At 44.2% G+C, this 26192-nt stretch overlaps 1 protein-coding gene across 4 annotated transcripts in view; it reads right to left on the bottom strand.

The window, feature by feature from the left end:
• Positions 1–25547, bottom strand: part of tle2b (TLE family member 2, transcriptional corepressor b) — a 33285-nt gene extending 7738 nt beyond the window's left edge. For 2 of the 4 annotated variants that reach the window (XM_085927340.1, XM_085927343.1), the window contains exons 1-10: positions 25387–25547; positions 22767–22931; positions 22501–22671; positions 18087–18184; positions 17793–17856; positions 13502–13546; positions 4284–4346; positions 1694–1768; positions 1132–1312; positions 648–664 (exon numbers count right to left, since the gene is read on the bottom strand). In XM_085927340.1, the coding sequence (XP_085783466.1) occupies positions 648–664; positions 1132–1312; positions 1694–1768; positions 4284–4346; positions 13502–13546; positions 17793–17856; positions 18087–18184; positions 22501–22524 (567 nt within the window). In that variant the 5' untranslated portion in view covers positions 22525–22671; positions 22767–22931; positions 25387–25547. The remainder of the gene's footprint in view (positions 1–647; positions 665–1131; positions 1313–1693; positions 1769–4283; positions 4347–13501; positions 13547–17792; positions 17857–18086; positions 18185–22500; positions 22672–22766; positions 22932–25386) is intronic. The other 2 variants (XM_085927342.1, XM_085927341.1) reach the window with 2 other exon arrangements.
• Between the last annotated feature and the right edge of the window lie 645 nt (positions 25548–26192).

Here is a 26192-nt window from a genome sequence, read left to right as displayed (position 1 = left end):
TGAGGTACGGCTCTCATGATGAGACGGCGCAGGCATATTTACAATCCGGCCCTCTCAGAAGAGCCGATCAAAGCGTCGGGTTGTTTGGGCAGCCAGAGTTCATTTCGTTTCTACCTCCCCCCCCTCCCCATCATGACAGCAAAGGAAGGAGGCCACCAGGAGGACAGGAAGGAGGAGAGGAGGAATAATACAGTGGAGCTCAACTCCCCTCCATGTCCAATGCAAATGTTAATTGATCTCACCATTTGCTGCCGCTTTAAAGTCCACACTGTATATTTAGCAATTCACTAATGCAGACGGCGGGGAGCTGAGAGCTTTTCTGTTCCGACATAAAAAGCGGAGCAGAGGCTCGGCGAATGCAATACTTGCGTTCTTGAAATTGATTCATTCTTTTTTTTTTTTTTTCCCCCACTTTAGGGGATTTTACAAACGCAAAAAAACCAACCACACTGGTGCAAGTTTGGCAGGATTTGAACAAATTAAGTGGCCGTCACACAATCACACACAGCAAAAATGAATTTGTTTAACTGTTAATTGATTGATGATTAAATGATCTAAGGAAGACCATCGCTTTGTTTTTGAGACTAAATTTTACAGCTGTGGCAATACACACTTTGGCGTGCACACAAACACACACGAGTACTTACCCTACTGGGTGCTCCCTCTGGGATTGGGCCAGGGGAAACATGAAAAGAAGAGGGGAAAAAAGGAAGATAAGAGGGATGAGCAGAAAAAAGGTTGACGTCAGTGCTGATGTTGGCAGCAGCAGTCAGCCAAGGTTACGACTGCTCCTTTTGTTCAAAATGATATTGTGATGCCCGTTCGGCCATTGGAGAATAGTGATTGGACACAAACAGCTCTTTTTCTCCTCCTTAAAAAACAAATCTTTCCAGCCCTGGTTTTATTCATGAGGCTCTTGGCACGGAGCCGGAAACAGATAAGCAATGGCGGGGAGGTGAAGGAAAGTTCATGCGTACAAGCTTCTGCCCGCACAGTGCCCAGAAATCTAGAATAGTTCAAAGGAGGTTCGCTTTGGGATGATAGCGTTCTCATCAATTTGGATCGGCGGCAGTTGAGGTTCACTGTCAAACCAAACATGAAATGATGACAACGCCAAATACATGCAAGTACCTCGGAGATGTTCCGGGTCAAGGTGGTTGCGCTCGTCCTTGGCGGCGAGGTGGGCGGACACCCCCAAGGCCCCCGTCAGCGCCAGGAGCCCAGAGCCCCCCGCGCCCAGAGACAATCCGGACGGGTGCGGCGTCAGGGGGATACCTGGGGCGTGGTGGGACAGGTGCTGGAGCTGCTGCTGCTGTGGCCACAGGGGAAATACAAGAGGGAGGGAGGGAGGGACGGAATGAGGGGAGCAGGAGATTATTATGGAAGCAAGAAAAGTGCGAGAGAGGAAATCATACCAGAGCAAGTTGATAGGATGGTGGAAGAGATTACGGGATTAAGAGGGCGGCACGGTGGATCAAAAATTAAGACGGGAAAGGAGGAAATTGAATCATCAGCAAGCATTAGGGAAGGAAAAGGATGTGGAGATGACGATCAAGCCAGATTTGAGATCATAAAAGAAGAATAAAATACTCAAAGGGAAAGGTGAGCAGGGGGATAACGTGATGGCGGGGGAACGATAGAAAATAAAAACAACAAAATATGACTCGCTGTGGTGAATGTGGAGGCGACTCACCCCGATGATGGCGTTGAGTTCAGCCATGGTGACCTGCTTGGCCCGCTCCACTGCTTGCACCACCTGTTGCTGGTGCTACACACAAACAACATGACTTACTCAAAAATGCACGAGACTCAAATCCGGCACGTTTATCCAAAGTCCCGATGTAATCGGTCACACCCATGCACGCACGCACACACTGTTGTCAATATTGATCAAAGTGACAGAACCGTGACCTCCCCCCCATCTTCATCAGTGCACGCTCACACTTGGACCAAAAGAAACATGATTTGGATTCTGTGCACGCACACGCAAACACCTTACATTGTTTGCAGCGTCACACACGCGGCCTCAGGCAGATTGCTAAATGCCAACGCTTCCTGACCTGAAAAAGGCTAATTTGTTACAAAAGCGCTTTTTGCTGGCGAGGGCCTGTTGCCCCCTAGTGGTTCTAATGGGCACTTAAGAACTCTTTTCTACACAAGATAAAAAATACAGATTCCAAGAGGTGGTGCTCAGGCTCAATATGTATATATATATATGGTGGGATTTAGTGAAGTGGAGATTTATATGTGTGGACTGGAAAAGTTTTTAATCTTTTTTTTATTTTTTATAATTCAATGTTTTACCAGGTAAGCCAATTGAGAAAACGTTCTCATTTACAATGGCGACCTAGAGGCAAGGTGTGTGAAATGTCTTGCCCATGGACACAATGACATGTGACTGTGACAGAGCTGAGCTCGAACTGCCAACCCTCCGGTTACTACACGACCCACTCTACTGCCTGAGCCACAGCCGCCACAAATTGTTGAACAACAACAATTTTGAACATGTGGACACAATTTTCATTTTGATGCTCAGACACATTTGTTCAAAAGACAATTTTATGATTTCCATCAAAACAACTGTTCAAAAAGTTTGGGAGTCACTTAGAACTGTTTTAAAAGTCTAGACAGGATTTCAAACTACTTTTATTAGGGGAAGAAAAAACAACAACAGCAGTGCTGCACTGTTTAAAAGTTCCACAGTTTGGTATCAATACTGTTAATCTATACTGATTGTTAGACAAAAAAAAAAAGCTCTAATACTAAGACATCAATACTTTTGTTAGTCATCTGAGAATGATGCTCAGCAAAAACGGATGAACTTGCTTCGGGCGGCAACGGAGTCCTCCAAACAGGTTTCTCAAGCCCAACTACCAGCACATCCCGACTTAGAAGCATTATTTTTAAAAAACACAATAAGATGTCTTGTCTGTTTTTCTTATCTTTAAAGAAAAAAAAACATTTCCAAGCAACCAGTTTGAAACTGTGGGGGTGCCCATTGTATAACAATCTCAATGTGGCCATAACAAGGGCACAGAGTTCACCCCGCATAAATCATCATAGCAAACCGTTTTTGTTTAAGGAAGTAAAACCAGAAAAAAAAAAAAGTGGAATCTGTCTCTGATTACATTGCGGCTTTGAGGCCGTTGCCAGCCACCTGTAGTTTTGGACGCCACCAGCCTCCAGAGATGGCTTAGTGGGTGGACCGCGTTCTGAACTTGCGGTCTGAATACGATCCCATCGTTTTCAGGGCCAAAAATACAACAAGAGTTGAATCTCAGCGGGAGAAGTGTTTTCCTTTCTCTGTGAAGGGCAGCAAAGGAGACATTTTCCTTGTCGTTTTTTTTTTTTTGCAACATTGGATTGCCAAGAGCATAGAAAGTTTATGTCGCACCGGGGAACGAGAGCGAGGGTACGCCGCAGAAGTCACTCGAGCGTTGTTAAAGGTTCCAGACCTGCTCTAATTGCACAGAAGCATCCAAAAGAAGCCACAGCTGAAGTGGAAAGGGCTTTTCACGCTACAAAGAGTGCAAATGCGGAAGCAGAGCAGGTGATACGTCGCTACTGGCAAGTGCGAGTCTTAGACCTAAATCCTCACAAAGCCCCTCACAATGTTCTGCAATGTAAACTGTATGCACTTGAAGAAGGCCAAGGAAAAATGTGCTGAACAAGTTGGAGAATGTACAAGTGCATAACAAGCGAGGACTAAAGATTGGTCCGCTATATACTTGACCTTTCTCCAAACCTCTCTATTGTGGTTAGAGAAAGAGAAATATTGAATTCGCTACAGACCTAATTTGAAGGTCAATTGGCTGCGGGGAAAAAAAAAAAAAAGCCAGAAGGACAAATAGTTGGTCTAAAAAATGGCCTAAGATTAAAGCAATGAACACCAAGTTGTTGTATTTCCACTCAATTGCGGTGTGTATTAATACAGTACAATAATGTCAAGTGTAGTTTTTCTCATAAAAATCAAAAACAACTTATTTCGTGGGACCCTGAAACGCATTGAAAGCATTTCCATTCATTTCAATGAGCAATGATGATTTGAGTTGGCTACACAAAGAATTACTAACTTATAATAAAGTCAACTGAAATAAAGAAGTCTTTTTTTGCCCCAAATTGCTGCCTTTGTAATTTAAAAATCGCTTTCTACTACTACTACTACTACTTTCTACTAATCAAAAAATCAAATAAACGTCAACAATGAAACTGATTTGCATATAGCACAGTCCAAAGAAATCCAGGTCAAATGTGCCTGGTTGTGTGGCGAGAATGGCACTCACCTCTTGAGAGAGAAAAGGGATGATCTGAGCGCAGATGGCACTGAGACGCTTCACAATCTCCGCCTGTGATGGGAGGAAATGGCGAGAGTGAGCGAGAGAGCCTACTCGATCACATCACATATGGCAAAGTGCACAATGAACACAGAGCATATGATCTGCATTTACAGCACATTAAGCCTTCGCCGCATCAAAGAAACATGCTTCTAATGAGGTTGTGTCGGTCAGTGCAAGAGTGGAACAGGGACGGCTTGAGTGTGCCTTTCAGCAGCCTCACTCACAAGCCATCATATTTCTTGTAGTCTTGGCCCCCTTATTCACTGACTGGACACTTCAGTAGGTACACCTGCACAAGGCTGAACTTTTTGATCATGAAAAATAAATGTCAGAAAAAGCCTACTAGAAGATCTGAAATGCATTTGCGGTTTATCAGAGGCAGTCTAAATGCGATCTAATATGAATTTGAATGAGATTGGTTCATTCTGCCCACAGCCAAATAAGAGGGTGTGTACACTTATGCAACCACATTCTTAGTTTATTTTCCTCTCAAAAAGTTTGGATTTTGTTCTGAGTTCAAATTGTAGGTCATGATAATAATGGGAAAACTTTTTAAATGATTTATTTTGGCCTCATTTTTTATTTTTATTCTTTAAACCCATCAAAACCTGCGGCGTTGTTTCATTATGCAGGTGCTCCAAAAGAAGTAAATGCCGCTCGCTCGTCAGCTCATTTGGTGACAATATATTTGAGAAAGCATATAAATATGCATTCTGATGTCCTAAAACCATTTTGAGATTGTGTTGCTGCACCTCCACAAAGCTAGTTAGCATCCAGCTGCGCACACGCACACAAAGCCTCTACTGTGTGTCTAATTTGATCTGTCTGAGTGCCCTTAGCCTCATTTTGCTCCCTACCTCACTCAGCCATTCTCTCTTTTCCTACAACAGCTCTCAGAGTCGTGATTACGCCACTCGCCTTCCTTCTCTTCTTCCTCACCCCCCCTATGCTTTGACTCATCCCTCTATTTTACTCACCCCCTCCCATCCCGTTGGCCGCTCTGCTTTTTAATTTTTTCCATTATCGGCCTCTCCGTTCATTACTTTCTGGCTTTAATTTTCTAGATCCGTCTTCTTCTCACCACTGGGGATGACGAAAGGATGAGCAGAGGACATGAAAAGGCAGCGATAAAGAGCGACGAGCCGAGGTTGGGAACACAACACACACTCATCTGCGTGATGAGGCGGCCTGTCAGTCACAGCCGGTGTATTTGTGGCCGCCGCCGCACACAGTTGCAAGGACGCAGACTAATTACATCACACATTTGTTAGTGTGTTTGTGTGTGTGTAGAGAGATTTATGCATAAGTAAATCCAGTATTTAGCAAGCTAACTGGGTTTTACTATAGTGATACCGCAAATATTTTTTTTGATATTTATGACACATTTTAGTGTAACACAGAATCAGTTCCTCTGTGTTCATAGTAAAAATTAAATAGCCCCCCCCAACGAACCATTGTAACTTTTCATCTCACAATATACATCAATAATCACACTCAAAGAAAACATTCTAAAATGAACCCGCAGCCTTTGCTTTGTGTAGGCATAAAAAGCAGGATTAAAGAGGATTTAACATTCAATAATCATCAGCAACAACTAGGCTGAGCACAAAATGGGCTGTCTTCTTGAAGATCTGATGAAAGCATTGTAGCGGCGTCACATGATCAAACTATGGAAGAAACGGATCATGTCGCGATGGATGTGTGGAGAACTGTACGGGGATGTGGAAATTAAACTGGCAGTTTTTCCTCTTTGTGCTTTTGAGGCAACTCTTTTTCGACTACATAACCAGAACTGAAGCAAGGAACGAGGGACTCAATTGGTCGAGAGTGCGTCGAGGCCGCATAGTTTTGCTCTTGATAATCATCTGAACAGAGGCTAACAAAGGCCGTGTGTGTGTTTGAATCAACAAACATCTGCAAACGAGCAAGCGTCTCCTACTTGGCAAACGCTCTCGCAATCTGGAAACAATTCAATCAGCCACTTGCCAAACTGAATGAAGACAATAATGGGGCTGGAGCTACGTCATGTTAGCAATTGGGAAGACTTTAGCTTTGGCAAGTCGAGACGGGCTTTTTTATTTTTATACAATGAGAGGTATGAGTGAAACTTCGATACATAAATGATCTTCAGTAAACATGAAAAGTGTTTGCGGGAGGACAATTGGTTTGGCGCACACACTTCCTTCAAAACAAACCATCTAACGTCGGAGAAATAGCAGCAGCAACAGATAAAACATGTATTTATTATTTTTGTTGGGTATGAATATTGGAGGATCAGCGCTGTGGAGCGAAAGCAGCGAAAAAGCCAGCGGGGCTTTTGCACCATCACAAAAGTGGGCTCGGCCGCAACCGAGTGTGCACCGAGCCAGGTGTCACAAACATGAGCAGTGATGCCCGTCCGCGGGCCTGCCAAGGCACAGCCACCAGGGAGTGCTGGCACAGGTTGGATGGATGGATGGATGGTGGGATGAGCGGATGGAGCTAGGAACAGATACAAAGAAGAGAGAGACATGGGGGGAGAGCGGGGGGTGGGGGTGGGGGTGGGGGTGGGGGGTCGATAAACACCTGAGGGCAGATAAGCTGCCAACAGCGCAGACAGGGAGAGAGACAAGCTTGAAGTCGATTTGAGATTCTCCCCAAAAAAAGTGTGGGTGAGAAAACAATAAGGATGGCAAGTATTCAGTGAACAATTTCCTTTGTGTTATTGTCTCACAAAAGGGAGAAAATAATCTTGTAAGAAAATGATGGATACAAGGAGGACACACTGTTCTTGAGGTTGTGCTACATATTAGCGTGTCACAGCCTGAAAAACAAAAACACACACACACACACACACACACAACAAACACACAATAACTGACTGACAGACAGCACGCTCACACTTGTTATTTTGTTCGATCATCACACCCAGAAAGTGTTCATACCATCAGTGTCTGGTTAATGTCGAATACGACCTGGAATGTGTGTAACACACACGCACACGTGTTACAAAAGTGCAACGTTCAATCACAAAAGGCGCATTCATTGGTTTAAGCTGCGGTTGTAGCTGGAGTGTGGTTGCGTTGAAGAGTAGCGAGGATGTGAAGCAACCTGTCAACATTAAGAATGGAAACTATTCACGCCAGCAGCAATGCAAATTAAAAACAAAAAAAAGGGCTTTGTGCCTGCTCGTTCGAATACAACAGAGTTATATTTGACTTGTTAACCACTTTTTTTGGGCTGTTCCGCCGTCATTCCGATTGTCTTGTTTGTCAATTTCCTTAAGCATACTCGACTTTTCCACACCAGTCGCGGTGCTATTATGCTGTGTTTGAAAGGTCAACCGCAGCTTCAGATTGCTGTGATTTTGTCAAACAAGAAGAGTGAGGAAGTCTGTTTTCACACCAGCACCTGGCCCGGTGGACCAGAATCACACCCAGAGTGGAAAAGCTCTCCAGAGCTTACTTTGCTAGTTCTAATATTTCCCCCCACTTCCTCTCCGCCCGCAATGGCTGTCAAAATGGATTCTAGGAAAAAGTTGGATGGGGGGGAGAAAAGTAAGACAGGTGGGAAGGAAATGTACACTTGTGGGTATATTTGAAAAAGTAAACAACAGCTGCAGAGAATGACGTAGCTTGAACGTTCCGTGTCGGCGACTCGGCGCCCGGCGGGCTTCGGGCTCGCCATCAAGGACAACCCGTCGTCTCTCCCGACGTGGTCGGAAAAGAAAGGCGAGTGTTTCATCCCACTCGCTGACTGAAAAATCGCTAACATCTCTTCTATTTCTGCCACAAGGCGCTCTCCTCCTTGTGATCGACTGCCGCAGCGAACACCGTTGACCCTGCGGGAGCTGAGGCTTGCTCAAAATGGCCACCTTTTACTTGCACTGGAAAGGGAGGGGGGGGGCTATCAAATAAATGCCAGAAAATGTCAAATCAATCTGAGGAACTCACAAAAAGGGTTAGCGTGGAGGTCTTCGGAAGAGATCTTTGCATCCGTGCTTTTACGACGCTGAGCGAAGTTGTGTTTATTGTATTTGATGGCGAACGTTGTGAGGATTTTGAAATCACGTTTGTATTTTTAGAATGGTACTTTTGATAGGCATTCGACGTGTATAAAAAAATGAAAACACGGCCCTTTCGAATGATGTAAATATCCCCGAAACAGTTGTGCGAATAGGCTCTATACAAACACGCAGTGACTCTTACGTAATCCCCCCGCTTGCAAAAGGTCAATATTTGTAGCTGCTAACGCGCTAATCAGACACTGATTGCTGTTGGAGGCTCGCAGCACTTCAGTGACATCATCTTTTTCCTCTCCACCACCTTTCATCCTTCTGTTCATTTTTATCTCTCTCTCGGCCACTTTCTTCCTCTCTCGCTTCCTTGGACTTGCTCCACTCTCCCTCTTTGCCCTCCTTCTCATTCTCTCTCTTCCTTTTCTGCCCCCACCCCTCCCCTGCCTCATTTTTCCAGCCCGTCTTCCCTGGCATGACGCCAGCTTCTCGTCCTCCTCCCTCGCCTCTGATTGATAGCCCATGCTGTTATGGAGGGAGAAGCAGGGAAATAAGAAGTAAAAAAAAAAAAACAAGCACACACATGCACCGAAAGCACGAACAATCAGACACACACACACACACACACACACACGTATAAATACAGCTAAACACACAAAATGAGGCGCACGCACACACGCAGCCAAAAAGGGCGCACACAGAAAAGCAATCCAAACAGAGCAGAGAAGTGCACACATCCAGTACAAAGAGATGTGTGCAGAGCAAGCAAAGCCTCCCAGCATGAAAGCCACCAGCGCACACACACGTACACAAAAAGACAAGATTCATAGTAGAACTACGAGAAGACAGGCAGCCCGAGCAGGCAGGAGAAAGAAACATTTAGAAAAAGATGCAACACCACGCAAGTGTTCAGAGTTGGAAGGAAGTCGAGCGTGTGATGAGCAAAGTTTTTCCCACATATACGTTTCTGCCAGCCGCCGGCGTCCACGAAGAGGAATTTGGTGTCGTCATCAAATACAGCTGCCATGATCCAACCAAACGCAAAATAAAAAAAATGCAGATCACGTAGTTTTCTGCTAGTTGATACGTGCCTCGAAAGTGGCTGGCAACCAATCTAGGATGTCGCCCACCTCTCACCTCAAATAAGTTGGGATAGACTTCAGCTCACAAGCTAAAGTTCTTAAGCGAAAAGCTGGATTGTCTAAAATGGAACAGCGACTATGAAATTAGCCTCAAAATGGCCGACAAAGAGCGAAATCAATTCTAAGATGGCTGCGTGATAATTACTGAATGACAGCTCTTGGAAAAAGACACACATCATATTAACAGTTGCATTAGCCTGATCCCTTCATCCATAAAGTAAGCTAACATTAATTACATTGAGTGCGACCATAAGAACGATGAGAATCCTACGTAGACCACCTCTAAAAATACACACGCATTGTACACACAAGGAATTTTTCTAGGGCAAAGTGAGTGTGAGACCCAAATGTTGCGGTGCTCCAGCGGTGGTGGCAGTCTAACAAGCCTCTCTCGCCCTCTTCCTCTCTCTCTGGCTGTATTATAACTCCAGCTATTAGTCATAGCCGCACGATGGCAGCTCACCAGCTTGCACAGACGGACGGCCTGCATACGTGCAGCACAATGCAATCCAGTGCGAAAATGGGAATCATAACTCAAGAAATGAAATCTTCCTTGGTTAGGTTGGTTTAATTTCTGACAGTGATCTAATTGAATTGAAATAAATGTTACATTCTAGATATTCAAAGTATAATGGAGACTTATTCTCCTGCTCACTCCCGCACCCCCCCACCTTACAGAAAATCTCCTCTATAAGAATGACAAAGCCATTATGTTAAAAGGCTAGCTCGATGGGAATCCCGCTTTCTCTGCAGTTAATTTCTCTCCCATCACATTTTTCGCTTCCCTTTTTCTTTCGCTCATTGCCTTTGCCTACTACGTTAATTTGTGTCACCTCTAAAGAGTTCCATCCTGCTCCATCTCTCTTCGTCTCATTATTCACCAATGAGCTCCTTTACACACACACAGGATAGAGAGAGCTATCAAAGCTGCGGACATCTCGAACACACAGACGTTGCAACATGTGCAAAAAGAGTCATCACACATCAGTGATCAGAGGAGAGTGCAACTAAACGGCAGAAATAGACGCACGCAGTCATCTGACCGCTCCCGAGCTAACGTGACCCACACACGACACAGGAAGTGAGACTGAGGAGGAAAGAGAGAGAGAGAGTCCAATCCTATTATGAAAAGATGAGTTGAAATTGAAGGCATCTCTCTCTCTTTTTATCTTTCACTCTCTCGTTCTCCCTCCTTCCCTCCAAATGAGATGAGGATTCAGGTCACAGCGCAAGCCAAATTCTGCTCAACACACACTCTTGACGGTGGGGGAAAAAAAATTGCAGGCACGCCTGAGTGACTCGGGACACACAGACACACACAGAAAGCGGGAAGCAGGAAGGAAGGACAGTCGGCTGTTCCGTGCGTCCTCGGGAGAGGAAAAAGGCCCGGCCCGCGGAGCATCCCGACTGTCCTGTCCGGTTCTTTGGAGAGCTTTGGGCTTTTGTTGCCGTATTCTAGTACTGGCACATTTGTATTCATCTCGGGAGGTGATAAACGGGTTCAAATTAATAAGCAGGTAAAACAAAGCCAAAGTGATACAACGCCATCGTAATGTGAACCACATTCCTGCTCGTTAAATTGTCCCGGGGGGCATTTGCGGAGGTTTTACAAGGACAGACAGAGAACGGTTTGATCTCAGCAATTCAAATGAAAACAGGAATGACGAGTAAATCACCAGCAAATGACATTAAATCAAACGGCAAACACTTCGCACTTATAAAGCACGCGGAGAACCAGTCCATCTTCATTATGCTGGAACTATCCCCATTAAATCAAATGCGTCATGAAAGAATAGGATCGCTGTAATGCTCATTAGTTCCATCTGCAGGACTGGAGTGGAACAGCATGAGCCATCAGGTTTTTTTTCCAAATTCAATCGTGAGTTATTATCTGTGTGGTTGTTGCTGCTAGTGGCCAGCCGGAGGCGCCCTACTCAAGAGTCCCCACAAAGGCAACTTCTGAAGACGGGGAGGAAATATCTTATTCCCTGTCTTACCACTTCTCTTTTATTTTTTCCAAGACTGCACTGCAGTAGTCTATGAGCACTCTTGACTGGTCCAGCAAAGCCTTCCGCCTCATTCATGCATTCACCACACTCCTCGGGGCGTAACAGCACGCACGGCCCGGCCATTGGTGCAACTTGCTGAGCCACCACCGTATAGAGTGCATGTTTGAATTTCAAAGTGTATAGAAAAGAGGGGGGGGTCTGCTCAAGCTTGTCAGAAGAGTCACATGACCGCAGGCAGAAGCAGCGGCGTATATATCCGCTGCCTTCGTATAGTTAAAATCTAATGTGAAAAGGAGATGAAGGCGAGGAAGAGCACTGAGGGAGCAAAGATGGGGGATGTTACGGCTCAATTAATGCCGGGACACGCAATGGCCGCGCCGCTCATGAGGATGATGATGAGCATGAGGAAGACAGAGCGATAACAGGATGTTAAGCGGGAGGAGGAGAGGAAATAAGAGTAGATAGTATTAAATGTATTCATGATTCATTATTCCTCCGCGCGGGTCCTTGATGTCTCTTTTTGGGCTCCCTCCGCTCCTCCACCCTCCGCTGCTTTCTTTTCTGGCTTCATCTCATTTCATCTCTTCTCAGATGTCTTTATCAATCCGCCCCTTAATCTCCATCTTTCCTGTTTACGCAGCCCTCTTTCATCCCTTCAATTTATCTCGATCATTTCCACGTCTTTAGTAGCGTGTTTATTTCCCCGGATACAAGGTAACGTCAAAGTTTGCCTTTTCTTCCTCTGGGCGCTTACGACGCTAATATGTCAGCCGCACTTTGATTGTTTTATGCTCATGGCCTGTTACTTTTTTGTACACGACCATCCATTTTCTGTACCACTTATTCTCGCTAGGTTGCTATCATTCCTACTCTACTGCTGTGTTAGCGCGGGTTACTGAATCAAAATCTTTTTTAATTTCCTAGGAAGTTCTAATCTAATGAAGTTGTAATTTTGAATTTTTCATGTTGGAGGAAAAGTAATCTAATAGACGTATTCTTGCGAGAATGAATGTTTCCTTTAAGCTGCGGTGCTTTTCTGAGGTTCATTTTCCATTCACAAACACACAATGCCAGATTATTTTTTTTTTTTTTTTTTTTTTAAATGCTCATAACTCAACTCAGCAACAAGATGAACTCAACACACATTATCAATCCCTCGAGTGTTTTTTTTTTTTTTTTTCAAATGTGGTTTTACAATCCAAAGTTATGACCTTGTTGGTTTTCTTCTCCCAAGAGTTTCTTTCCCTTGTGCTTCTCTGTCGATACTCGTGTCTGGTGTCAGATTTTGGAATCGACGTAACCCATCCATCTGTCACCGGAATTATGCATGTGTCTTGCTTTACTTGTGCAACAAATCTGTCATAAGAAGTAATTAATGGCTTTCCTGTTTTCAAACGTGATCTTTGGCTCTGCGCACAAAATGGCAGGCAGCCTTGATCGTTGTGACGGACAAACTGCTGCGTTTAAGTGCGGCAACTATTTCGCCGGAAAGTCAGTTTAGACGTTGGCGCGCTATAATTACCGTAACTGACAAATGACACCGTGATTACGGGGTAATAGCAGACTGCGGGAGCACTCGTTTGACTGCAATGGAAGCTGCTTTTCCAACGTTGAGCAAAGTGGAACATTATTGAGGATTACGCCACCGACGTTCGCCGACAAGCGAGCCTGCCGCGGCAATCCCGATTTGCGCTAACCGCGTTTGCGGTTTTGAAGGTGGTCACCTTTGTTGGTTTATGTTGAAACAAAACCGGCGCTAATTATAACCGACTGCATTTGGTTTTCAAAAAAATAATAATGTGATGGCTAATTTGCTGACCTCGTTTTAAAATATGGAGGCGTACGAGCCATTGAGTGAAAAAAAAACCCACACAAAAGATAAGCATTTTTTGTTTGAGTGTGTAAAAAAAAACAAAAAAACAAGTACCACCTTTTCGCCTACACAGTAAACACACACACACAAATGTAGCAATGTTCAGCAAGCAAACGGTGTTAAAAAGACAAAAAAATCTCTCTTACCTGTTTGTGCATCTCAATGTTGAGTCCGTAGGACATTTCGTAATACTGCGGAAACAAACACAGCACGACGCAAACTCATCAGACTTTTTTCATCAAATAATTTGCAAAGTTATACAAATCTGAAAAAAAAAAAATTTCCATTCAGCTACTCAGACGGGTTTTGTCTATTCAAGTTATTGGCCATATTGTATACACAGTGGATATAAAGTCTACACACCCCTGTTCAAATGGCTGTCAAACTGTCATCCAAACTTTTCCCATTTCCTCTCTCTATCCCCCTTGCCAATTATCATTTCTTTCCTTTTCTGTTGAGTCATCATCCTCGTTTGTTTTTAGCTTTTTTTTTTTCCAATCTTTGTCATCTCTGTCAATTTTCTGTCTCCTTCCCCAGCTTTGAATGCGTTGGCTCTCCTGCTTGCCGAGTGCAGTTGCATACTTAGTGCTCACTTCCTGTCGCTCTCGAAGAGGCGCTCGCATTTTGAAAAAAAAAAAAACCCCAAACGTCTTTCACGTATGGAAACACACACTCGGCATATCGAACGTGACAACTCAAAGCTATTAAAAGCTTTCTTACATAAACGTGTCACTTTGTACGGTCTCTCTCACCCCGGTGACATCTTTCATCAGTCTCTCCTTCACCTTTCCATCATTAGCGCCACCTCTCTCTTAAACTCGATTCCTGTCTGTCTATGCTTATTAATCCTCTGGCCATCTACTCTGTCGGCCTCTTCACTGCTACTATAGTGCTACACTCAACTCTCACTCAGGCCATCTTGTCAGGCATGCTTTCATCTATTTGTCCATTTTTTCTCATGAGGGCCGCCGGTGAGCTGCGACGATTATGAATCGAATAAATTGAATAGTTTCATCATAAGAAACATTTGGAAAATCTCTGCATCAGAGACTCAAAGACAATTAGCTCCCTCATGAAAATAAAAGTTACGGCAAATTTTATTTATCAATTTTTTTTTACCTGAGTACATGAGCATAAATTACAGCGGGTTCAAACTAGGATTGTAAAGAACCAAACATCACATGCATTGAAGTAGCTTCAGTGTCCATTAAGCGCTTAGCATTATCGTGTAAGTGCACTACTTGCAATGGTACTTGCAATATTTGTAATACTAATACTGCAGCTAAAATCACAATGCCGAACTATGCTTTTTTTTTTTTTAATAGCTTCAGAACTGCCACCATCCCCCAGCACGTTCCTTTATATAATACCTGTGGTGAGTTGCTGCACTCTGCACTGCATAAGAGCACTAATATGTATGTGTTAATGTAGACCATTCACGTGTGTGTGTGTGTGTGTGTGTGTGTGTGTGTGTGTGTGTGTGTGTGTGTGTGTGTGTGTGTGCGCATAAAAGACGGTCAATAAACCACCTGGCTGACATCATTAAGCACGAACGACAAACAGTGGCCACCCACAGATCACACAAAACGGTGTGTGTGTTTACGTTCCTCCTACTTATCATTGCACAGGAGCTTTGCCATATGACAGCTGTCTTAGCTTGATGCTAGCATCCAAACAACCAAAACACCAACTACGGGAACACGAATAGCAGTGGCGTCACGGTTGTTACAACCATTTAAGACACCAGTATTTGAATACAAAGGGTGGCGCAACACGTGTAGGCAGACAATACAGCAGTACTCATGGCCATATATCTTTCAACCAAAAATGACTGCAGCTCATTTAGTCCGTCTTGTTGAAGTGAATCAAGAAGCATGGCACAAACTGTTGTTTTTTTCATGGAGGAAACTGTCAGAGAAAAAATATTTTTATCGCTGACTTATGTTACGCAAGGAAAGCTGGCGCTTTAAAAGGAGCTTTCTGAGTGTTAAGGTGGTTTATCTGAAGGGGCGTTGATGTGGGTACACCACAAACCTCTCGTGCAAGTCTGGATTCATAAAACATGGTGTGTGGGAGTGCCATTTAAACACGTGTGAATGTGTGTGTGTGTATTTGTGTGTGTGTGTGTGGGGGGGGGCAAGCATGTGTGTAAAAGCTTTTGCAAATGCATTGTTCTTTGGCGTCTCTTGGGTGAGTTTGTCTCGCTCATCTAGCCGCCCACTTGCAGACGCTGACAGCATGTTAAATCATTTATTAGCGGGTTGGTCGAAAGCGCACCGGAGGTCAGGTTAGTGAGCTGCGATTGAGGACTCCATCAGCAGACAGAGAGAGTCAACACAAGCACTAAACGGAGGAACTCGAAGCGAGACCTCTCTGGGTTTTTTTTCCCCCCTTTAATCCTTTGTACCAGCCTTGTTTTAAGACTGGTCAGACTGTTTTAAGACTCTTAAACATCAATCCCTCCCTTGCATCTGGCCCTCTTAAATCCGGAGAACCTAAATCGCCATCCTTGGAAGACAAAAGCAATCCGCACAAATCTCATCCAAACTGTTGGGAAGCAATTTTACGCTAGCCTTCACCATCATCAGTCTTGAATTAAGTCTTGGTCTACGAGAGCAATTATTTGGAGCGATACTTGCTCCAGGGCTTCCCCTATTGGCCGGGAAAAGATGACTTCCATTCCATAATGGGACAAAAAGGCGCATTTATCCGTATATATCAAACATCATTTGCCATTGAAGAAAATGCACATCTCGGAGCAGTTTAATTTTCCCTGCGGCAACAGCGTGTTTTGAAGATGTATGGAAAACTACAAATTAGCATGAGAAAGAGGAACATACGGATTTCCGAATCATCTTGGCAACAGAATAACGCCTGATGTCATCCTGCTCCTCTGCCGGGTATACAGAGATCCAAAAAGTGATGAACAGTAACGGTGGAAGCAGTGCAGCATGGCGAGAAGAGCAGAAAAAAAATAAGCCAATACCCCAACCACAAAAAAAAACAAAAAAAACACGGATGGGCCTCAGTGTGGATGACAGGCCTAACGAGCTAAATATAGCCTTCTGGGTTATCTCCTCTGTGGGCACAGCCAGTCGGTTGTTGCTTCACATTATTTACGTGTCTGTGCATATAGACTCTTCCACACGCATGACGTCGCTATCTTTCACCATTTCTTCCTGCCTTCATCAGTCCCATCCGTCTTTCAATCCACAATTCAGTTTTTTCTCTCCAGCCTGACACTGAGCCATTTTTCTCTCAAGTTATCTTTTCCTCTGAGCCTCAATTTCCCTCCACTGCCTCCGCCTCCTCTTCACGCTGACTGTCATCTCTGAACTCTGGCTGAGGAGCACAGTGCCATGCACAACGGGTAGAGCCCGCTTTGCAAATAAAAGAGCCTGGAGTGTCGCCGTGCTAACCTGGATGGACAGGAAGTGCACGTACATGATGGAAAAATGCATGTTAGATGACCTAAATTCCAATTCCTCCATGACCCTAACGATAGAAAATGGATTTTGCAACCATATCTTTTTTTATGTCGGCATTATTTGTTTCTTAGCCTGTAAAATTTATCCCACCATCTTTTTCCGTCCTTAAATTCATGCCTTCCCATCTGCGCGTCTATCCAGCTTAAAGTCCTGATCCGGCCTGCCCTCCCAGGTTTATGAAAGGCGAGCAGCTTTGCAGACGGTGCATATCAAATTCTACTCAGCTCTGCGTGGATTTTGTACCACAGACAAAGGCTTACAATACACACGAGCCTTTAGTCACACAGACACCAGCAAAGAGGAGCTCAGCCTGCGAGGCTATGAATAAAAAAAAATATATAAAAAAAAAAAAAAAAAAAAAAAACAACAGGGGGGGAAGAAAAAAATGACTGCAGGGTGGAAGAAAAATATACTACAGAACTTTGAAAGGTGCATTCTGAGGGGCATCCAAGGGAATAAAGCGAGCTCAGATCATGCCGTGAGGCCAACAACCATTGATCATCTTTTTAGTGATTTATAATCAGAGCGGAGCAAACACTTGTTCCATTGCCGAAACAAGTGTTTCCGAACCTTTATTGCACCGACGCACATAAAAGCCCCAAGGCAGAATATTAAACATAAATCTCACAATATACTGAAATAACCATCTTGTTTCAATTGATCAAAACTGAGCCTTTTTAGCCCAACACAAAGCGACTGTTCTGTTGTTTAAATGTTCATAGAAAGATTGGATGGGCAATATTTACATGATGAAGTCACACATTTGATTTCTGACAGTCTTTCTCAACTAACAAATGGATTTGGAACTTTTGATTTGGATTCTCCACAGTGGTCTTAAAGTAAATTCACCAATTTACAACTGTAGGAACCGTGAATCAAAGAATATTGATTGACTAGGTAAAGAAAAACCCAAAAAACCACTGAAACTAACAACGTGAATTAAACTCACCATGATGTAGTGCCGCTGCATCTCGGTCTTCTCGCTGGCCAGCTTCTCGCACTCCAGCTTGAGGCTGCACAAGGACACACAAGGATATGCAAATGAGGTGGTTAGCAGTCACAAAACAGAAAAGAAAATTTGCTTCCACGAGTTAAAAAAACAAAAAATTAATGGGGTATTTCAATTTTTCCCGCCTTTAAAAAAAATATGTTTCTAGGAGAACAAAAGACAACATATCTTCAGCCATTGATTGTTTATACCTGACAGATGTACTGCAATTTATTTTGTAGTCCACATGCCTACCTGTGATACTGGGCCTGGAGGAACTGGAATTCCTCCTTGATGCGGTCCAGAGTTTCCAGGACGGTGAACTTGAAAGACTGGCCAGGTTGCAAGGGGACCTTGGCAGGAGAGAAAGGACAGACGTGAAGACGGGATAAAAGACAGACGTTCAGCTGTGTATGTGTGTCACTTGATGCCATGAAACGGAATAGAACATATAACAGAGTATGTGTGTGCGTGCATGCGTGGCCCGTGCCCTCTGGCGTTATGTGTGAGAGCGCCAAGATGAAAGTGAGGAAAGGTCACTTCCTCTTTCCACACATCATAAAGCAGTGTCCTCCGCTAATGACTCTCCCTCCCTCCTCCTGCTCTTCTGCATTAGCATCCTCCCCACTTTCTTCCACGGCGCGCTAATGTATTCTAGCCTACAAAGAGCTGCGACGGGAGGAAACGTCATTTGAATATCGTAGGGAGAAATCAAGGCACCAGCTAAAAGCTAAACAAAAAGCAACAGAACAAAACAACTCTCGGGGGACCAGTTGCCGTCCTCCATGTTTGTCACCAGCTTGGAAGAACAACAGGGAATGTCGGGAATTAGAACAAATTCATCATTCAGACAATTTTTTTCTTTTAGTCGAAGCTATTGGCACAATGCGAAGGTTTATTATGTCCTTATGGCGATTAGGTCGTTAGCCAAAACAAAAAGTTTAGCGGTTTCAGTGGCGAGCTTCATTAGTCTAGACAAGCACAATTCAATTAGATTTCAATTAGTTCGACGGCGGAGGTCAGAGATGCGCGGGCTTCCCTCAGTAATTAATCCGCCGAGCCGAGCTGAGCCGAGCTAAAGTGAGCCGAGACGAGGCGGAGCGGCGAGGAAGTCGAGACGGACGCAAAGTACATCGTACGAGAGCGAGATGAGAACAGAGGATTCTTGTTGCAGGTCATTTCAGCAAAGTTAAACAGAGATGAAAAGGGCCAATATTGACAAATAATAGAGGCGTAAGTAGGCCATAGCAAACATTTGTTGTTGAAGTTGAGCGCGCTCGGTCCCGTGTTGTGACAGATGGCCACGCAGACTGTTTGGGGGTTCCATAGGCTGTCACCAAGGGCCGAAAAACAGCCTCTCGCCTCCTGTATTTTTGTACAGACGGTGTGTGTGTGTGTGCGTGCGTGTGTGACATGCAGCCGTTGTGGGGAATCAGATACCACAAACTGATCCTGTTAATCTCGAAGGTAGATGTGAACGAAGGGGCGGGGGGTTGAAACACACACACAGACACACACACGCCATGTGGGACAGCAGTCAATCACAATTTGGACGAGCTTGGCACACGCAAAGCAGAGAATTAGGGAGGATTATCTATGGCGAGTAGAGGGAGGGAGGGAGGGTGGTAAACAAGGGGAGGGTGGGGAAGGGACGTCTGTTTTGACTTGATCGCATAACGGGATGGTGGTGGCCGTCCGTCGCCATGGCCATCACCTGTCATCTTAACGGCTCTATATTGGACGGATTCAAAATGGCCGAGTCATGCAAAGGCAAAACAACAAGATTAATCATGACGTGTCACGCTCTCGATGGAAATTTTACGAAGTTGGGTCGGGCAGCAATAAAGTCATTGAGAGTGACACTGCAGCTGACGTCAGCACAAATTGTCTCGCGTTCTACTCGGTCGTCTTGAGCTTTTGTTAGTGTCCCTCGCTTGGGCGTTTTTTTTTTTGTAACGCCAAACTTGGGCTCAAATCAGCTCAAGTGCGGAACAGATGCTCATCTGCGAGCGATTGGGTAAGAAATATTTCGATCCATCTGCTCGTCTTCATCCTCTCCCGCCCGTCGTTTAGCCTCCGGTGCGCTCTAGCAACCAACACGCGTGTGTTAGAGGGCATGCCTGTGCAAGAAGGGATCTTCTCCTTTCAACACAGTCATTCTTCACGCCTCGCTCTTCATTTTGTATGAGGACGTCTCGGAGACAAGCAGAGACGCATTCGGATAGAGCATGAAATAATCATCGCGTGATGAAATATTTAGAGGCAAAAGACACATGAAGAGATGAGAAATGCCAAGTGTTGGCGCCCCACGTGAACACGTCTGCAATTCAGTGGGGTTTTTTTTTTTTTTTTTTTTTTTGCAACCGGAGGACGGATATGCTGTTATTTGAGAAACGGTTTCCCAACGACGGGCGCGTCGATTCACATTGCGTTATGTGCAAACACAGTGGGTGAGTCTGGAAAGGAATTTGAAGATTGGCGGCTCAACAACCTGGCGGTGCAACAACTTTTATTCTGACTGTCGCTGGGGGGCAAATTGTTTGCTGAGAATAGACATGACATCAAAGTCTCAAGGTCAAAAGTGCCTCAACTTACGAGTGACCCCACTTTACCCAAGAGACATTTGAACACAAATGGTGGTGAAACACATGAAGACAGTCAACACAATACTCATTACACACACAAGACAAAGCATCACTGTATTTGGGTTACTCCTAATAATCGGGAAACTAGCACCTCTCGCGTATGGTAATAAGGTCACTTTATTGTTACACACTGGCGCGCTTCGGTAGTAGCATCACAAAAACAAAAGCTAAAGAAAAACTTGCTCAGAAAGCTCAAAATTCAAAACTCACAATTCTATTACACGCAGATTCACATATGCCTGGTTCTCATTAATGGCGGGTGTTTTTTTTCCCCCGCCTTGCCACGAGCAAATCTACTCGGTAATTAAAGTTGGACCGAGACTCCATTTATTGTGATGACACAGCGGCCAGCACCTCTCCTCACATCAGAAACGTGCCTCGACGCTTTCATGGGGACGTAAGGACAGAAGGTAAATGCACACATAAAAACATGAAAAGAAGCTCACGTGGACGCAAACATCCAGCGGAATCAATTACAGGGTTGCAAATGCCATCTAACACGTCAGACACCGAGGTGCAAATGCACACATAAAACATGAAAAGACGCTCACGTGGACACACAAACGTCCAGTGGAATCAATTACAGACTTGCAAATACGCCTTCAATATCCAGCGAGCTGTATGAATAGAAGAATCTCGCCTTTTGCCATTTCGTCTAGAAAAGAAATTTCCTTCCGCAGGGACCCAGAAAGGAAAAGTCACGTTCACTCTGGCCGACGGGAAGTCGGACATTTTCATGCAGGGACGCGTGCGTCTACTTGGAATAACAGCCCTCTGTTGTTTCACACCAAGGTTAACGTCACAATCGATTGAATCGCTAGTCAATCAGAAGGCATAGTGACTAACAATATTTGCTCTTTGATCAACTTTTTGCTCGCTCTTCTACTTGGGCAGCGTTCCACGTGCACTTAGCGCATTTGCATGAGACGGAACAACAGGAAATGAATATTCCAGCTGCACTTGGAAAGGAAGATTGCCTAAACAAGAAACAGGATGAACTGCAGTCGTGTTCGGAATAATATCGCGGTGGTTATTTTCGTCATGCGTAAAGTACATTTTTTTATTTTTTTTCAAACTTGCTGTTGTTATTCACAACTTGTGCTGTCTTTGTGTAGCTGTCGACACAAAACACGTGAAAGCGCCCAGCGTGTTTAGATGGATCACATTTCATTGCCGCACCAGAAATAAATAAATGTGCCGGCGGAGGGGCGGTGGTGGGATGTGTGAGATGGGGGGGGGGGGGGGGGGGGGGTCACAAAGAGATGGTGTGAGAGTGGAAACGGCAGCGAGTTACATTTTGGCCGTCGACCTGTTGGATTGCAACTTTATCCCAAAGTCATTTGGGTGAGCGGAGGAGGCTCGCTCCCACTCGCCCTCCTCTCATTTATTTTCATTTTCAAAACATTCCTGCTTTTTTTTTTTCTTCTTGCCCATCTTTTACTTTGTGCCTTTGTTATTTCTTTTTCAGTTTCTCCCTCTTTAAGTCTTATTAGCATTCTCTGCGCACACATAGTTGATTCCTCATGCTTGACTCTTGTGAAATGTCATTCATAATTCTGTGAGATAGTTATGCGTGCGTGCGTGTGTGTGCGTGTGTAAGTCAGTCGGCAGGCTCACACAGCAAAGTGGCCGCTGACCTATTTGTAGCACAGACATGGAGAATGACAAATAAATCTGATTATAGCAAGCAAGCCTGGAGAAGAAGAAAAAAATACCACACTGAGCCAAAGCTGTCATTCACCCTCTAGCTTTTTTTTATTATTATTATTATTATTATTACTACCCTCTCTGCATATTTAACCTTTATTTCACTTTGTACGACTCTGGCAGCCACATTAACGTCAGAGCCTGATTCCATGGGAGGCGCAGCAGGCTTTTTATACAAGTGACAATGGATATGTGGGAATTTAGTTGCTGGTTAAGTAAGCCTTTGCACGGACAAAGTACACACCGAAGCACGTACACTTACTTACAAAACTGTACGACGCAAAATTAGAATTTTTTTTTTAAGAAAAAAAACTTACCGGATGCCTGCCCTGAGGGTACATGATCCCAGGAGAGGAGAGGCTTCCAGTCCGTTTGATGGCCAGGTTAGTCCCCTGGCCCTCCACTCCTCTGCCCTCCACTGGTTCACAAAGTCCACTTCTTCGTCTTCTTCTTCTTGCAAAGTCAATCCAATGCGGGTGTATCCAACACTGTCATGAGAACACACAAGACTTAGTTTCCACGCTCTCCTCTTATCAAGTCGTCCGCCTGCTGCGATCAGTCAAGATCCAAACGTGACAATTACATCCTCTCTCCTTCTTTTCTTTTTCGTGGTCGTCTCCCCCCCCCCTCTTGTTCCTCACGTCTCTCGGTGGCCCTTTTTCACCCGGCCGTCCACTGACAGAAACATAAACACACAGATGGATGGTCTCCCTCTTCTAGCTTGGGCTTCCTCCTCTGTGACACGCTGCTGCAGAATGGAAGAGGAGGGATGAGGAGGGATGAGGAGGACAGAGAGTGAGTGAGCTTTGTTTTTTTTTAAATATGATAGGAAGTATAAAAAAAAAAATAAAAAAAAAAAGAACGAGAGGGAAAACAGGAAAGAAGAGCAGGTCAGTGGAGGATCCAGCAGGCTTTTCAGCAGCAAGCCCTAGACTGTAATATATTGTGCCTGTTGGCTTCAACACAAACAGGACAGGCTGCTAAAGCTGCTCTTAAGGTGGAACTGAGTAGATAGAAGGAGAGCGAGCAAGAGAGAGAGAGCGACATGGGCTTCTCAGTTATGGTCTCACACACACACACACACACACACACACACACACACACACACACACACACACACACACACACACACACACACACACACACACACACACACACACACAGAGAGAGAGAGAGAGCAATCAGTCATGCACAAAGACCGATAAGGCATTGAGATTCCCAAACAAACGCGCCGACATTCATACAGCGATTCGTGACAGCTATCTGTGAGCGCACACACAGGCGCAATATTACTACTCACGCCGTTTCTCAAGGAGATAACGCCACGCCGGCCCGGTTTTTACAATGTATAGTGACATACATGAAATATTTACACTGCACTGAAAAATGATACTATAGACAATTGGAATCTTCATTTTCATAGAAATTAATTGAATTAGTGTCAAACTGTTGGTTTTGGAACAAAAATTAGGGGGGGATGGATTCGACATTAATAGTGGCCCGATGGCCGGCGGCCATGACGCCGCTCTGATGGGCCGCTACCCAACTTTAGATGTTGGCCCCACCGGGGCAGGCTAAAATTATAAATCAGGACTGCCAAAAATAATGCACGAGTGTAATTTTTATTTCGGGACGAATGTCACACGTGGTCACATGATCGAGGGTCAAAGTCTTGGCGTTCATCTCCCGTGGCTAGCTTCTGCGCTATATTTAAAGGGAGTGAGTCGGCTGTGTTTTCTCCTACAATGTCGCAAACTCCCCTTTTTACCCGCATCGGTTTACAAAAATATTGAAAAGAAAGAAAACGAAGCCTTGCGCCCACATGTTATCAAAAATCACAACCTCAAACATGAAGGCCATTAACACAACAACAGTCTACAAACATCCCACGCGAGGACACATCTGCCTTTCTGTTTCTGTCTTGGCCATTACCTTCTTTGCACATGTTATTTACAGGCTAAGTTGCATTATTTAAAGTCTTTCCATGTTGAGAGCACCGGCCTGGCCCAGACGTCTTTTGGAGTGCTTCATAATGACTTTATCCGGGGCAGCTCCGCCTTTGAACTTGATCAAACAGCCATTAATCCCGCACTGTTGAATTGGATGCAGCCCGTCTTGGCATGTGGGCGCAGGGTTTCCAGTAAGGCGTTTGATAACAAGCGGGTCAGCCAGAGGGTAGTCCACAAGTGTTAATTATGGCCACATACAAAACTATACAATGTGGGACAGTAACAAACTACTTCTGGGGAACGCCCCTCCATTCAAGTTAAGACTTCTTGTCTCATAACAAATCTTATACTTATCATGCTTTAACATTTTTAAGACTTCTGGAGGACATTTTCATACCAGCAAAGGCTTTGATTTGGGATTCATTAATTCAATGCCTTTCAAGACGGGAAGCTTTACTAAAGCGCAACTAATAATTTGAGAAGAATTGTAACCTCAGTATTTCAAAATGCAACATATATTGCCCCCAGGAAAAAAACTGATACTAGATTTGCCGTTGATATCATTGACAATAAACACATAACTTCACCTCAGTAAGTCTTACTTTGTATAGAAATTGTATTGAGCTTGCAAACGGACTTCCCTACCAGATAACAAAACACAAACACATGGTTATCACACACTGTAAAATAACAGTTCCCATGGTACTACACAACAATACGGTAGAATGTAGTTCAAATACAATACAAAAGAGATTTCATTTACATTCTATGTCATGACTATGTTTTTTTGCTGGGACGAATTAACGGCATTTCCATTCAGTTCAATGGGGAAAGATGATTTTTAGATATAATTGTTTTATTTTTAGGAGCATGACTTTAATGAGCATCGTTTTGGACAGAGAGACGAGTAAAAAGAAAAAATAGACTGACATGAAAGCACTCGAAACAAATGGTGGGTGATTGCGTACACTCGTGTTCGCAATTATCGCTCAAATATGACCTGAACATGACAGTAATGTTTATCTTAATCTTAAAAAACAACTTTCCGTCATTTGTTACCACAATTATTTGGTTAGTAAAAAAGTAAACGTATTCAATGTTTGAGCACTTGCCTAAAGAGTGGGTTAGTTCAATATTAAGCGGCATTCTGTTTGACGGTGGGGTGTGGGGTTATATCCTGAGGATATTCACGAATGTAAAGAACTAAATATTCACTTATATTCATGAGAAAATATGACATTTAGAGTAGGTCACCTGTCGTAAAGAGCGCCGCGCTGCCTTCCACTTCCTGGTTCAGTAACAAGCTCGGAAAAGCGCGGGAAGATGCATTTACGTCTCAATTTCGGCTGCCGCCATCTTCTCGTTCCACCTTAAAAATCCAGTTGGCCGGGAGTTCCTCCTCGAGCGCTAATTGGAGAAAGCCGAGCCAATAGTCTTCGCTAGAACCCCACGTTGGGTTCCAACGTCATGGAAGACGCTGGCCAATGGGAGTGAGGAGATGTCTGGGAGCGCGAGAGGAGGGGGGGAGGGAAGGGGAGGGCTGAGGAGTCTTGTGGGGATTGTGGGCATTGAAGTTCCAATTATTCTGCTCGTGCACGCACATACACAAGCGAGCGCGCGCATGAACAACACGCACGCTCACGGTGGGCTGTCAGTCACGCTACAAAAACGCTCACTAAATTCCAGCGTTAATTTCAGCCCCTAAAGAACACACATAAAGAGCCAGTAGGCAAACACACCTTGTCGGTTTGTTTTATATGGGCTACATTGAAGATAACACGTGGAGAAAAGGGAGGAAGAAAAAGAACTCCATTCAAATCCGAGGCTTTAGTATTAATTCGATTATTATATAACATTGTCATTATCCTAATTTATTAGGAGACTTTCTTGAAGGATGTTGCACCATTTATTTATTTGCTACAAGTTTATTAAAAATCTTAATTGAAAGTCGAAGTTCATTATGACAAGTTTATTAACAAGATTTTCAAGGTAAAACATACAGCAAGTAGCATAATACTTTCTACGCATGCTGACAATGGGAATATTCATGAATATTTTTA

The sequence above is a fragment of the Syngnathus leptorhynchus genome, chromosome 13 (assembly GCF_054491065.1).
Source record: "Syngnathus leptorhynchus isolate UIUO chromosome 13, UIUO_Slep, whole genome shotgun sequence".
Taxonomy (NCBI): Eukaryota; Metazoa; Chordata; class Actinopteri; order Syngnathiformes; family Syngnathidae; genus Syngnathus; species Syngnathus leptorhynchus.
The sequence above is the reverse complement of the archived record's forward strand: the minus strand, read 5'-3'. Positions and strand labels throughout refer to the sequence as shown.